This window comes from Sphaeramia orbicularis, chromosome 3, assembly GCF_902148855.1.
Source record: "Sphaeramia orbicularis chromosome 3, fSphaOr1.1, whole genome shotgun sequence".
NCBI classification, from domain to species: domain Eukaryota; kingdom Metazoa; phylum Chordata; class Actinopteri; order Kurtiformes; family Apogonidae; genus Sphaeramia; species Sphaeramia orbicularis.
Genome location: NC_043959.1, coordinates 4,355,860 through 4,370,040, shown reverse-complemented (window position 1 = coordinate 4,370,040; position 14,181 = coordinate 4,355,860). Strand labels below are relative to the sequence as shown.

The following is a 14,181-nucleotide window of genomic DNA, read 5'->3' as shown; positions in this document are numbered from 1 at the left end:
AGGTGGAAATTAATCTTGATCAAGGTGTTACATCTAGCCAGAGGGGGAGCAGCCTGAGGTCACCTGAATATGATGGAGAAAATTACATTTACCAAAGCACTTTTTAGAGATGTCAGTAATATTGTTCATGGAGAACATGACATATAAGCTAAGGTTGCATGGTATTGGCATCATTTTTTTATTAACTAATACATGAATTCGGTTGAAGATTTAACCTTCCTCATATCGAACACTGGGATCAGAAAGAGTTTCGGGCTTTGGGTGGTATTCACATGTGGCTTTGCATTCAGACATTTTTGGTTCAGATTTAAACCATCCTACAGATTAGTCTCATGTTGTTGTAACAATTGCAAAAAGCTGTCGGCAAAGTCCATGGTTTTATTCAACATCAGTCTTTCTGTCCCCAACATGATTCCATATAGGCAATGATGCTTTTCTTTTTACAATCTAATCTTCCTTTTCATTGCTTATTTTCAGGTTTTTTGGTATTGTAAGTTCAATTTCTCTCACAGGAGGTAGCATATCTGGAGTAAACCCATTATCAGGTGGCTATTTCAGCTGGTATTCTCCTCCTTTCCATTATCTTGGTTTTTGACTCTCTGATCTCTAGGTACTCTTTCTAAATTCACCATCATACTAACACAAAACAACTGCAGTTGGTTAAAAGAAATAGAAATGACCTTAAAGTTGTTTTTTTCTCTCCCAGAATGATAATGGCTATTGTTTACAGCTATGCAAGTGTCATCTGTTACAGATTTGTGTTTGCTCAATGTGTATTGAATATCGGGAATAACGGTATTAATCAAAGATGCACTGGATATGTGAAAAGGTTAAACACAAGATCTGAAGTTTCATTTACAGTCGCATCTATACATAAATTTGTCAAAGATCTGATTGGTAAACTTTGAGATATCTGTATCTTTGATTACAAACAAGTATATTCCACTATCACTGATACAGTAGTAGAAAATTAATGTGGAATAAGACTGTCGGTAGTCTATTATATTCAGTAATTTGGTCAAATATAAAGGTTTTTAGATTCAGACCAGTTGGAAAATAAGAATCAGGCATGTTTTCCTTTTGTACCAATTACCTATTTTTGATTGTTTTAACTTATATGTCTGCTGTCTTTGTCCTTATAGTGAGGGTCGTGTGGAGATTCTGGGAGGGGGAATTCTCCAGATTTCCAATCTCACAGAGGAGGATGCTGGGATCTACACCTGCACGGCAGACAGTGGCAACGCTTCCATTGAAGCCCAGGCTCAGGTCACAGTACAAGGTGCCGTCTTTCATCCAAAATCTATTTTATTACACTGCATATGCACAAACCTGGGTGTACAGCATATGAAAATATATTCTGGTGCAAAATTGTAACAATGCCAGAGGTGCAGATGAAGTATATGCAGAGTTTACCAACGACTTGAGCTGAACCTGAATCCATCCTTTTGTAGTTACAAGTCAGGCAATCTAAAAACATATTAGCTTTATTGTTTGGAGTAAATTAGAAACAAAGTGAGCGTGAAGGTGGAAATTAGGGTGCAGATTGGAGACTGGTGAGGCCCAGTGGGCAGGATGTATGTGCAGTGGAGGAGAGATGACGTACTTCTGGTCTCAATGAACCCTCAAATCACCTCCTGCTTCTAAAGCCAATCCAACTGGGAAGTGTTGAGCAGCAAGAAAAATTGAATGTATGTGTAAACATGGAGACAGTATGAAATATTAACACTGACTTCAGCACCTAAGCACATATGAAGAGTTTTGATCTGTTACATCTATTATTCCACAAAACTCCATTCCACACAGGAATAAGACAAATATGTATAGGAATTGGAAGAAACAGTAAGTGTCAACCACTTTATTGTTTGCTTTTGTGTCATTACAGGCCAAATATTGGGGTATTATAGTAAAATTTTGTGTTCTGACAGATTACTTTCCATATTTTGTAAGGCACAAAAGGATTTTGGCTGCAGGCAAAAATACTTTCTCCTTTATCCAGTCTATTTCGAGGACCCAGAGTGCTGATAGTGTATTTAGCAACATTTAAATTTGTTGTTGATGAGGCATTTTAAATGGAACACACATTTCAGGCAAAAAAAAAGAAAAGAAAGAATTTAAGAAATTAATTATTACACTTTGACAAATGTCTGTTTCCCAAATGAATGCTGACTAATGTTAACTGTCAGAGCTGTGCTAAATAGAAACCTAATTTGTGCAAAATTTCAGATAATATATAAATACGATTATGATGATAAACATCTCCTGGTGAATAGCAGATTATATTTCTGAATTTTTCTTCAAATCTCTGTTTGATAGTCAAGTCAGATTATCATAAATACATGTTAAGTTGAATTAAATAAGTAACTGAAAATTAAATATAGTAGAAATGATAACACATTCCATTTTGGCCCCTCATCCACACTCAAAGACATGTTTTCAGATTACTTTTAAGTGCAGATTCTTTAATGTCTGTCTGCCTGGACATGTGTGAATGAATGAATTCTGACTGATGCTAACTGTCAGAATCCTACAAAGTAAAAACCTAATTTGTGCAAAGCTTGTAAGTGATAAATAAGATTAAGTAACATCTCCTGGTAAAACGTAGATTGAATTTTGGCATGAAAGTCAAATTGTGTCAGATGTTATATTCAATCTAACTAAATAAAAAACTAAATAAACATAACCAAATAGTCCTACAGAATGTTAAATCAAAAAAACACAAGGCTGGAGCGCTGCGTGGGTATCGTTGGTCTTCTTTCCTTGCTTCTGGTGCTCATCAGTGTTGGGATCCAAATACTAGTTGCTTGTAGGAAGTGAGGCACTCAGAGTAGGGCTGAGATTAAAAAGCCTTTATTGCAGCATGGCCAAACAAGTTAAAAACTATTTACGCTGTTTAAACTATTATACTTTTTAACTTGTTTGGCCATGCTGAAATAAAGGCTTTTTAATCTCAGCCCTACTCTGAGTGCCTCACTTCCTACAAGCAACTAGTCCTACAGAATGATCTTAAAATATCAGACACACAGTGATTGTTTTTTAATTGCTATTGTAGGTCTGTTTTGTTCTGAAAAAACACATGTAAACCCAGACTCTCTAAGGTGAATGAAAGAGGACTGGGTGTGAAATAACTTAAACATATTGGGGAACTCCCTGAGGCTCATTCCTGACTTCATTGCATTTTACACTCAGCCCCATCATCCTCCAACTCCATCCCTTTCTTTCTTCCCCGAATCACTTCATCTCTTTTCCACTCCCCCTTCCGTCACCACCACCCTTTCATCATTCCCCCGTCACTTGCTGTGATTAAAGGAGACAGTAATGGAAAATCGGATCAGGTCGCAGGAGGTTGTCTGACTTCACTCGGTTTCTGTTTTTCTGCACGTCCGTCCACTGAATTCTCTCGTAATCCTTTGTGTCTCCCATCTGACCCTGAGCAGAGGGTTGATCTTCTAAAACATCACTGAAGGACATTTGTCATTTTTATGCAATATAACATTGGATTAGTTCCCATGTAGTAGACACACTGAACTAATTGCATTTGCCTCATACAGATTAATGAAGAAACCCGACTGTGGTATTGATTTGCTCTCTTGTGAACAGAGGTGACACTTGAAAGGTCAATTGATGCCCTACAGAAGCAGTAAAAAGCACAATAGAAATCAATGAGGTGTGACTCTATACCAACAACAAAACAATTTTTCCAGTGTCTGACTCTTCTAAAACACCTTTAGGGCCTTTTCTTGCAGTAGTAACAAGGAGAAATTGTATGTTTATGGCTAGTGGCTTTTTCCTAAACACTAGACAGTTTATGCTTTGGAATGGATACACAGAGTCACCCTGGGATTTGATAGAGTAAAACACTCTGAGGGTCCGCCTGGAGATAGCTGCAGGGTTTGTGGCCACTGCGCGTCTGTGGAAGGAGGTTTTCATGAGGGCTGCAGCAGGTGTGTGCATACGCTCACACCCACAGCTACGCATATGTAATGAAGGTCAATTATGCACTGACTCCAGTCACCTGTATGGATATGAATAGAACTCCGACTATTCAGATAAACAGATAAAGTTCCTCTGTGGCTCTTCAATTAAATACACTTTATCTAGTTTCTGGTTCATCTCAGTCAATACAATAAAAAAAAAAAAACATAATAGGAAATGAGGATCATGAAATAGAGTGGGGCCATTCTTACTGTTTTTTTGGGGGTTTTTTTTATTGTTACCATTATTGTTAGTAAAATGGATATTAGAGCTGCTAATGAGAATTTTTTAATTGATTAATCTGTTGATTATTTTCTTTGATTTGATTAAACTGTTATTTGAACAGGTGGAGAAAATACTAAAATGTAAAAAAGACATGTCTGAAAATCACAAACAGCTTATCTTTTATTCCAGAACCCACAAGAATCACTGCAAAAGGTAAAAGGATATATTTGGAAAATCTATATGGAAATAACAACAACACCAACAGTATAAAAGTATGTATACAAATATATTTAGATATAAACAACAATGAAGTCAAATGACTTCTTCAACCAATTTGTGCACTGCAGTCTTCAACACATTTGGATCCAACTTACTAACAACTTAAGATGGAACTAACATACTTGGTGTTGATCCTGGCATCATGTGCGTCACAATAAGTGTCTGTGTGAAACACAACAGCAGGACCAATGTTTAGCTGCAGCAAAATTATGGAAATGTAGCTTTGCTTCTGGAAAATTGTAATTCAATAATTTTTTAAATCAAAACAAGACAGTTAATCAAGTAATCATTTCAGCTCTAGATATGATGCTATTTACAGGACACCAAATAAAAATGAGCATTACATTGAAGAAAAACAGGGCTTTGTCTTGCCTTGTCAGATATTTTGATGTGGAAATATTACATTTTAGCATCAACTCTAGGTACCTAGAAGACCTTTTTCTCAGACATTTTTGACTGAAGACAGTGAACACTGAGGTATAATTGGCCTCATTATAAAAGACTCTTTCAGATCGATTATTTTCAGGCCTCAGGATGGTGGATCATTGGCTGGTTCAGTTAGTGTCCCATTTTCACTAATGTGGATATTTTGCAGAATGGATATTATTCTCTCTGTTTTGGCCTCTCATTCACACATAAACAGCCTTTTAGGTTACAAAATTGGAGATTTTTAAAACCATGCTTGTTGTTGCTCTGTGTAATGAAACTGCACCTGAAACATCAAATCCAGGTTATGAAGGTGGTTATGAAGGTGTGTGTGACCTGCAGTAGTTTGAGTTCAGCACACACATTTAGAAATGGACATATGTGTTGTTGTGAAATCTATACAGTATAAAGAATATACTTCAGAAACCCAAACCATTATAACCATGATTGTTGCAGCTCAACTTCATGACAGACTAAATCCTCTGTATTTGTTGCCTCTAATATTATCTGAGGTTTTGAAGTCCAACACAAACTGTACGAGTGTTTGTATTGGTATCTGTGTAAGCATTTCCACATTATAGTGTGGACACAGATATTTTGTATACAAAGAATTATTTTCAGAAATAGAGGTTGAAATTACCCATTCCATATCAATGTGGACAGGATATTAATACAACAGAGCCTTTGGTAATTTTACCACTAATCTACACTTTTCATGGTTTTACCTAACAAAATATCTGCTGTGAAAAAGCACTTACTTAACTACAGGCCAAATGTAGAAATGAAACATATCTTTTCAGTTTCTGATCCTGTAGAATGAAAACTGTATAAGATATTCTTCCTTTCAAATGACATGAACTAGAAAGTTAATAAATGAGACATTGCTGTGACTAGCACGACAACAAATCTTCAAAGGTTATTGACTTGTTTTCATTCTGATTCACTTCTATGGAAAATGAGCAAAATGAGCATTTTCATGTTTTTGGTTCATCCTGTTGTCCACATATTCTAGATCACTCAACTAGTAAATGGTGCAGAGTTTGAAAATGACAGTTTGTATGTATCATTATATGAAGCAACATCATCATTCTCAGTTCATGCATGTTTTGTGAATTGAGCATGTGCCTAACTCAGCAACAACAACATTTGAGCTCTTTACATTTCTTTAATTACGCCTTCTATCACCATGGCTGGACCATTTCGTCAGCAAAAGCTTTTGGTTTTGCTGTTTTTGTTTTTCCACCGGGAAATAAAGTTCATTTTGAATTCTTAGAAAGTTTGTCCATTATGGGTGTTCACTGTATCGCCCCCTACTGGCATAGCATATTTTGACCACTTACAGTCACTGCATTCTTGTGTGTAGGCAGCAAGAATCTGCCTTTAAAATGAGGGTTAGAGTGCCTGTTTTATTTATTTATTATGACCTGTCTCATGTCTGATGAAGGGCTGACGCCCAAAACGTCACTGTAGTGAATAAATATCTTCTTGGGAGCTCACAAATTGTACGGATCTTATCTTATTTATTTATTTATTAACTTTTATTTAACCAGGAAAAAAATTGCTCGTTGAGATTAAAAATCTCTTTTCTAGAGTGTCCTGGCCAAAGCAGCAGCAGAGGTTAGAGAAAGTTGAAATTTTAGCCACACATTCACACTAAAAACATATATAAAACACATAGTAAAACTGAGTTCTAAAAACATTCAGAAAACACCAAGCATGCATGAAACACCACTAATAATAATTTAAAAGGTACTAGAAGTATACAACAGTGATCTTTATAAACATCTGAAAACAGAACCTGATTCGATTGGTTTAGAAAACATCTATATTCAGATTAATCCTTTTCCCGTTCATTTAAAATGACTTTGACTGTATTTAAAGAGACCAGTACCTTCAGTTTTATTTCCTTTCGTAGGTTGTTCCAGGCAGTGGAAACACAACATTTAAAAGCAGTTCTGTTCTGTTGGTAAAGTTTTGTATTAGTGTGCCTATTATCTGACTTTAATTTAATGTAATTTGTAAAAAATAGTAATAATCATTTAACTAGTTCTATCGAATTACACATTATTAACAAATTTTCTTGGTATCAGCTGATTGGAACCGAGCTGTAAAAGTGAGTAAAAATGACCAAACCCTGGTTCATAATATTATTTATCTGAGTAGACACTAATCTCAAAGGTATGTTTTTGGTGAGTCTGTTGCGTTTGCAGGATATTTATATTTATATTTATATGGACAAAATGGTACAACAGGGATAGCTCTTTGCTCTGTGAAATGATGTCCAATAGATCTCACCCAGGCTTCAGATGTGATAACGCCAGCACCTGTCAAAATAAGCAATAGCTATTCAACGGAGTTGTGTGCCATATCTTTCACTGAATAAAATCAAAGTGCCAACGAGACAGATAGGATTATAGTATTTCCTTAAGATTTGACTTCAGTCTACAATAACGTACGTTGAAGATGGTAGCAAAACTTGTTATGCAGTTGTCGAAGTCTTGCATGTTGTTAAAAAAAAGTTTGGAAGTCTTCACAGAAAGCAACCTTAAGCCCATTCTTATGCTATTATCACTTTACAGAGTCTTGTGGAAACACTGTATTGTATGTTTGCGAGTGTGTGTTGTGTTCAGCGTGACTTTGCTGTGACATCTCACCCCTGATTAGAGCTGGCAAGAGAATAAATGGGGCCAGAGGAGGCAGCGGCTTTTGATTATGGTGTTGCGTGACAGGGCACCACCCAGACGTGGACTGTTTGTGTGTGTGTGTTTTGTGGAAAAACTATTTCTGTTCTCCAAACACACACACACACAAACATGGAAGTTTTCAGTTTTATTGTGCTGCGAGTCAGTGGCCCTCATCTGTCATGGCCTCTCGCTGTCATTTCATGTGTTGTTTCCATGTCAAGGGCTCACATACAGGAATTCATTGCCCCTGTAAAAGTGTAATGTCTTTCCTACGGGCTGAATACTGCAGGTTTATAGCCACACATATTATGAAACATTACTTTATGACAGAAATTAGCAAAAATGGGTATAAAACCCTCATAGCGATGCTGAATTCCAGCATTCTGCCGTCATCTTTACTCTTTCTAGGGTGAGTGGTGGTTTGAAAAAAGCTATTCATTGACCTTATATCATATCTACATACTTAAAGGAACTCGCTGCAGGATAGAAGGTAACGTAACAAAAGGAAAAATGTGTGTGGTGTCTACTGAAATACATTTTGCTGTAATAGAGTTTTTTCTAAACTGTGCCCAAAGTTGCTTTCCATCTACTGAGGGGAAAGGTCTGAAAGAGGTACAGATCTGTTGGATATTTTAGTCTATTTTTACTTTGACACACCATCTTCCTGCCCCCCCACTGGTGTCACAGAGCAGTTACATTCTGACGAAAGGAAAAAGAAACTTTCCATATAGCTATTTAAAGAAACTGTAATCTGATAACAGCAATACCCACAGGCTCACACCTTTTCCCCTTTTGTTAGTGGGTGTTATCTCCTCCTAATAGGTTTCTCTCAGATACACCCATTCCTCTGGCTGTATTCATGTGTTCAATCCAGTCTATTTATTTCAGATAAAGCTCTATCAGTGTGTCTGTCTTGTAAAGTATTCCAGTCTATTGTGTGACTGTGCAGCTCAGCTCATATCACCGCTGTGGGCAGTGGTGTTGGACCAGTGGAAGTCGGCTCAGCACGCTGATGCATCATCACGGCAAGAAATATTCAGACAGGCACAAAAGCATCCAGGTCATTGTCAGTCAGAGTTTTCTGTCAGTTTTCTAGTTTGGCGGCAAGTTCTGTGGTTTTCATCCTGAACCACCTGGAAGGCCGGGGAACTGTAGGGTTTGTCTAGGGCAGGGGTCAGCAACCCTGGTCCCAGAGAGCCACTATCCCGCATGTTTTAGATGTTTCCCTCTTCCAGCACACCTGATGGTCATTATCAGGCTTCTGCAGAGCTTGATGATAGACTTATCATTTGAATCAGGTGAGTTGGAAGAGGGATACATCTAAAACATGCAGGATAGTGGCTCTCTAGGACCAGGGTTGCTGACCCCTGGTCTGGGGTCTAAGTTTGTTTTCTCTGATAGTGGAGTAAAGTCATCAGGTCATGTCATTTTATACTGTAATTCATCACACTTGATAATGTTTTTCTTTAATGGAACTTCCATACAAGTAAAAACTATTTTCTCAGATGGGGCAATGTTTGAGTTAAAAACAGAAGACAATGTAATAGAAAGACTGAACTGTACTTCTTAATCCCTGCTGATGGACATACCTATACCACTGCATAGTATAGTTTATTTATTTTTGTATTTTATTTTTTTTTTACTTTTTATTTATGTTTTATTTTGCCAGAAATACTTTCAAATAACAAAAGCAACCTCTCATATATAGCATACTAAATACCTCAAAGCTAACATTAGAAAGAAATAGTAAACAGGATAGAGCAGGAGTAGGCAATTAAGTTTCCTATGGGGCCACACGAGAAACTTTGACAGTTGTTAAGGGCTGGATCAATACACTTGCAGCTCTCCTTAATATCTCTGTCTCTCTCTCTCTGTCTCTCTCTCTCTCTATGTGTATGTATATATATATATATATATATATATATATATATATATATATATATATACACACTTTACTACTATTTACTAAAACAGTAAATGCAACAATACAATAATAAAATGAAAATGTGGAGTACAGAATACAACTATTTAATGAATATTCACAAAAAGACTTTCAAAAATGTGCAAAACCAGCTCCACATTAACTTCACATGAGAAACTATAAATGTATCCAGCTTTGTTTGTTTGCATATCACAGTTCCTTTTCATTTTCTTTACCTCTGACGTCAGTCAGGAAATACATGTCAGTCCATGTCTTGTTAAAAACTCTGCATTCGGAATCAATCTTTCTTTTTTTTGCCGTTAGCTGACATCTTCATGTGCTGAAACTGACCAACAAACCACTCAGTGCATAAGCCTTACTCAAATACAGAAAGTATGTGTGGGAAAAAAAACGGTAAATTGGCAGATCCTTCAAAATAAAAGCAGTGGCGTTGTATTGGTTACGTCTATTATGATGATATATATTTGCATTGACTTTTAATTTGCCAATGACCTCATGTGGGCCAGTTAGGGTCAGCTGTCGGGCCGCATGTGGCCCCTGGGCCTTACAATGTCCAGGTCTGGGATAGAGCATAACAATAATGGCCAGAAGTCATGATCTGGGACACACTGATATAAACCATAGAGCAAAATGTGAAACAATAGACTATGCTGACACTATGTGTATCATCATACCGCACAGCCTTAATCTCTAGTGCAAATGAAAACAAGTTGAAATGCTCTGACTGATGCTGGATTCTGAAGCTTAACCTCTACACTAACATATAAATCACATTATTGTTACAGTGCTGTGTCTGCATGTTTGATGTATTTGTGTAAGAATGTGTTTTAGAGAAGGGCAGCAGAGCAAAGCACTGCACAAACGAAGGTCCTTGCATTCATATATTAACTGTCAACTGTCATGAGCGATTCTAGGTCTTTGGTTTCACTCTGCTCCTGTAATTTTAGAACCAACAGGACTCTGTAAATGTATTCTCAGCCCATACTCAGCCTTTAATAAGTCATTATTCGCTGCTCGATGATTATGAAGGCAAGCATCTTTTTTGCCTCACGGCAGAGGCTGTTTTTTTAACCCGAGATTAACAGTGAAGCTGTTATCTTTGGAAGAGCAGGATGGGTAATTAGTGCGGTCCGAGCTCCACTTGCCCCCAGAGCAAACCCTTGCTGTCCGTGAGCTGTGAAATTTCATGAAGCTAACTGGACTCCAGCCAAACTAACAAAGAAGTTAAATGTCTTTCATATTTGGATCTTTTAGCTTCTACAACTGTACAATAGGCCTTAATAAGTGGCTGATGTAGCTTAATTGTCGGGGAGTGTATTTACAAGAGCCCTTTATTTCAGCTTTGACTCATCGCAGCAGGCCATGCAAACAAAACAACAGTTTTCTGCAGCCTTCCACTTTGATGTTCATTCTTTATCAGCACCAATTGATGCCGCCTGGACTTTTTCTCCCTCTGTATCTGTCTTTTGACTTTACTTCAGAATACCAGAGAGGCCTTCAGCAAAATAATCTGCCCAAAATCCCTTTAGGAATCCTATGTGGCTTTGTTTTAACAAGCTTCACAGTATGACACACACTTGTGACCTTATCGTGGCACTCTTTTAGGAGTTCACTGGAGTAAGTGTAAGTCAGCATTAAAGCCTCTTTGGCTAAGCTACAGGCTCAAGAAATAATACCAGCTCCAAGAAGAACTCACACTGTACTTCTTTCATCTGTTTTTGCTCCTTTGTATTTGTTTTCCCTGCTTTTCCTTTTTTTTAATGTTTTTTTTTTTATTTCTCAGTCTCTGTTGAATTAGTCTTTTATTAGAGAATAGTATGCACCGCTACATATCAGCCATTTTGGAGATATTCCAGCTGGTGGGTTGTATATCTGTGAACTCAGACTGTGGAAAAAACATGGGTTTTTGACGTCACCTATATGTTTAGGAAAGGGCCATTTTTAGTGTTTAGTAGATGTTTGAGTTATCGCTTGTTGCCATTTTTTTTACTCACGGGAATTAGAATATCCAATTTTGGGCAAACCCTGTAGTCTGGGTGGCTTTGTTGAGGGTTGAGTGAGCAGCAATGCATCAAGCAAACATTCCTCTAAACAAACCCCATTTTCAGGTGTGAAGATTTGCAAATTTCATTTTCCAAAGCATTGAAACATTAAAGACATGCCCTATTTAGTTTTAACTACTTTAACCTGGTTGATCTGATTGTAAGCAGACATCTCCATGTGGATCCTTTCATATCTGGTATTAAAATGCATTGTCTCATGTTTTAAACAAAAATAAACAAAATCCTCTATTAGCCTGAAACAACACAAGCTTTTCTTTTACTACAGGCATTTAAGGTGCCGTGCAAGCTGTCAAGTATAACAGTTTTTTTTTAAAATGCAAATTCACAAGTAAAATAAATCCGAAACAGACTGAATAATACAATAAATGTTTTGTGTTTTTTATAGTAAATGTTGAGTGTGAGCAAAGAAGAAAAAATACACAAATTCACTGTTCCATTCAGTGGTAGCATTTAAGGTGGAATATTTTTTCCCCTGTTAATCAGTTCATGAGTTGACATTGTGTACTAACCTGTACTCCTTAACTGTCAGTATGACAAGTTGTTAAAATGAGGCAAACTTGCACACATGTTGTACATCTTTTTATTTGTTAAATCTAGCTCTGTATTACCTGGAATATCTTATTAAGACCATGCCAGATAAAGTTAAAATAAATAAATAAGTTTACTGTTGTAATAAAAATCACACTTGATATGTTCAATTTACTTTATAAAAACTGAAAAAAAGGCTCCCAGAAAAAATACTAGTTTGGTTTTTTGTCATTTTAACAGCACAGCAGCGTTAGTAAATTTAAAAACTGCAGATAATTTAATGTCTTGGCATGGAAACAGTTATTTTCTTGGATGTTTCTCCCAGTCACTTTAATTCATTTTGAGCATTTTAGCCAACAACTTACAGGCGTTTCATTAAGCCATGCTGTTCTCATGATTTGGTAAAGCAGAGTCGAGCTGTATTAATCAACCTATTCAGCAAATGACACTTTAAATTTTAGATCTCGCTAACCAAGTGTTTGTCTTCTGCATTCTTTCACAAACGTGTCCACTGAAAATGTAAATCAAATCACCCACCCCCATGAGCTTTATTGGTTTATGTAGGCGCTTGTGCTTATTGTTCAGCCAAATGGGTTCCGAATATTGGAACTTCATTTACAGAAAATGGCGCATGTCATCGCAGAAGGACAGGAGGAGGAGGAGGTATAGATGTGGAGTTATAGAACGAATAACAGTCAAGAAAAAATGTGAGACTGAGTGGTATGAGAGAGACAGATAAAGAGTCACCATCAAACCTGTCGGGAGGCAACGTCAGTAGGAGGTTTTACACACAAACATACACACACTCACATACAGAGGAAATGCTGACAGAAAGACAATGCATTCTAACACAAATCGCATATGAATAACATGAATGTTCACATACTGAGACAGCATGGGCACACAGTAACATATGTGCGCATATATAAGCAATCGTACACACACACACACAGATTTGTATTATGCAAACCAAATCCAACCCATACACATATTGCCAGCAGGGAAGGAAGCAAACAGAATTATGTACAGCATATAGCAGCAGTAATAATGGGACAAAACAAGGAGTCAGCCACGCTTAAAATGATTCATATTTACACATTCATATTCAACCACCCATACATCCACACTGGCACTCAATGGTGTTTTTACACTCTGTCCACGATAAACCAAAGTAAACCAAGGATTGTACCTATTTCTGCTGCACAGCTACTAGAGGCAAATATCCAAGGGACAGAACACTGAAACACATTATTCACTGTACACCCTGCAGGAAAGAAGACTACACACACATACATATACACACAAAGAGCAGGATGATGGCTGCCTTGACAACCATACAGCCATCCAGTCTGCAGGCATCACTGTGCTCATTTCCATCCTTGTCTCGGTCGTCAATATTTGCCACGCCGTCTTACCGAAAAGTCTAGACACTCATTAGGAGGTGAGGCAGAGGATGGCTTCGATATTCTGTGGCACTATCCAGATGCTAACCAGGTGTTTGACCTCTTTCTGCTAAATTTTTTAGGTTAGAAAAATGCATTTTTAAAGTCAAAATAACATTAAGTGGAATATACCTCGACTGTTACTTATGGTTTGGTTCAGTGGTATTTTAATATGTTTTTAGAAGTTTGTAAAAAGGTCCCCAAACACTTTAAACAGTAATTGTTTGAAGGAGCAGTAATGGATAATAGTGGTGTTGGTGGGTAGTTTACGCAGCCTCACATTTCGATGGTGACCAGAAAACGTGTTAGCTATCACTGTTCCTGAAAAATCTCAGAAGAATTTTTATTGTTGTGACACATTTTATTGTTGCCACTCCATCTGGAAACTGGAATGTATCCATGCTTTAAGCTTCAGCGTGTACCACTCATGCTTGTTCATGCCTGTGTTAGCATTAGTTATTTCAGACTGAGTTTACCGTCTTTATCTCCTGCATCTATAACAGTCTGTGCACTGATTTTTATGCAGAGGACTCTGGTGAAATTTCCTGTAAAAGTGTAGCACACACTAGCAGCACCTTGATGCATCTCTGCCTAAAAATGACTTGCGTACCTTGTTTTTA

At 37.2% G+C, this 14,181-nt stretch overlaps 1 protein-coding gene across 1 annotated transcript in view; it reads left to right on the top strand.

The window, feature by feature from the left end:
- Positions 1-14,181, top strand: part of neo1a (neogenin 1a) — a 244,433-nt gene that overhangs the window by 151,519 nt on the left and 78,733 nt on the right. Inside the window, 1 exon segment of the mRNA XM_030128363.1 lies at positions 1,143-1,279. Coding sequence (XP_029984223.1) covers positions 1,143-1,279 — 137 coding nt within the window.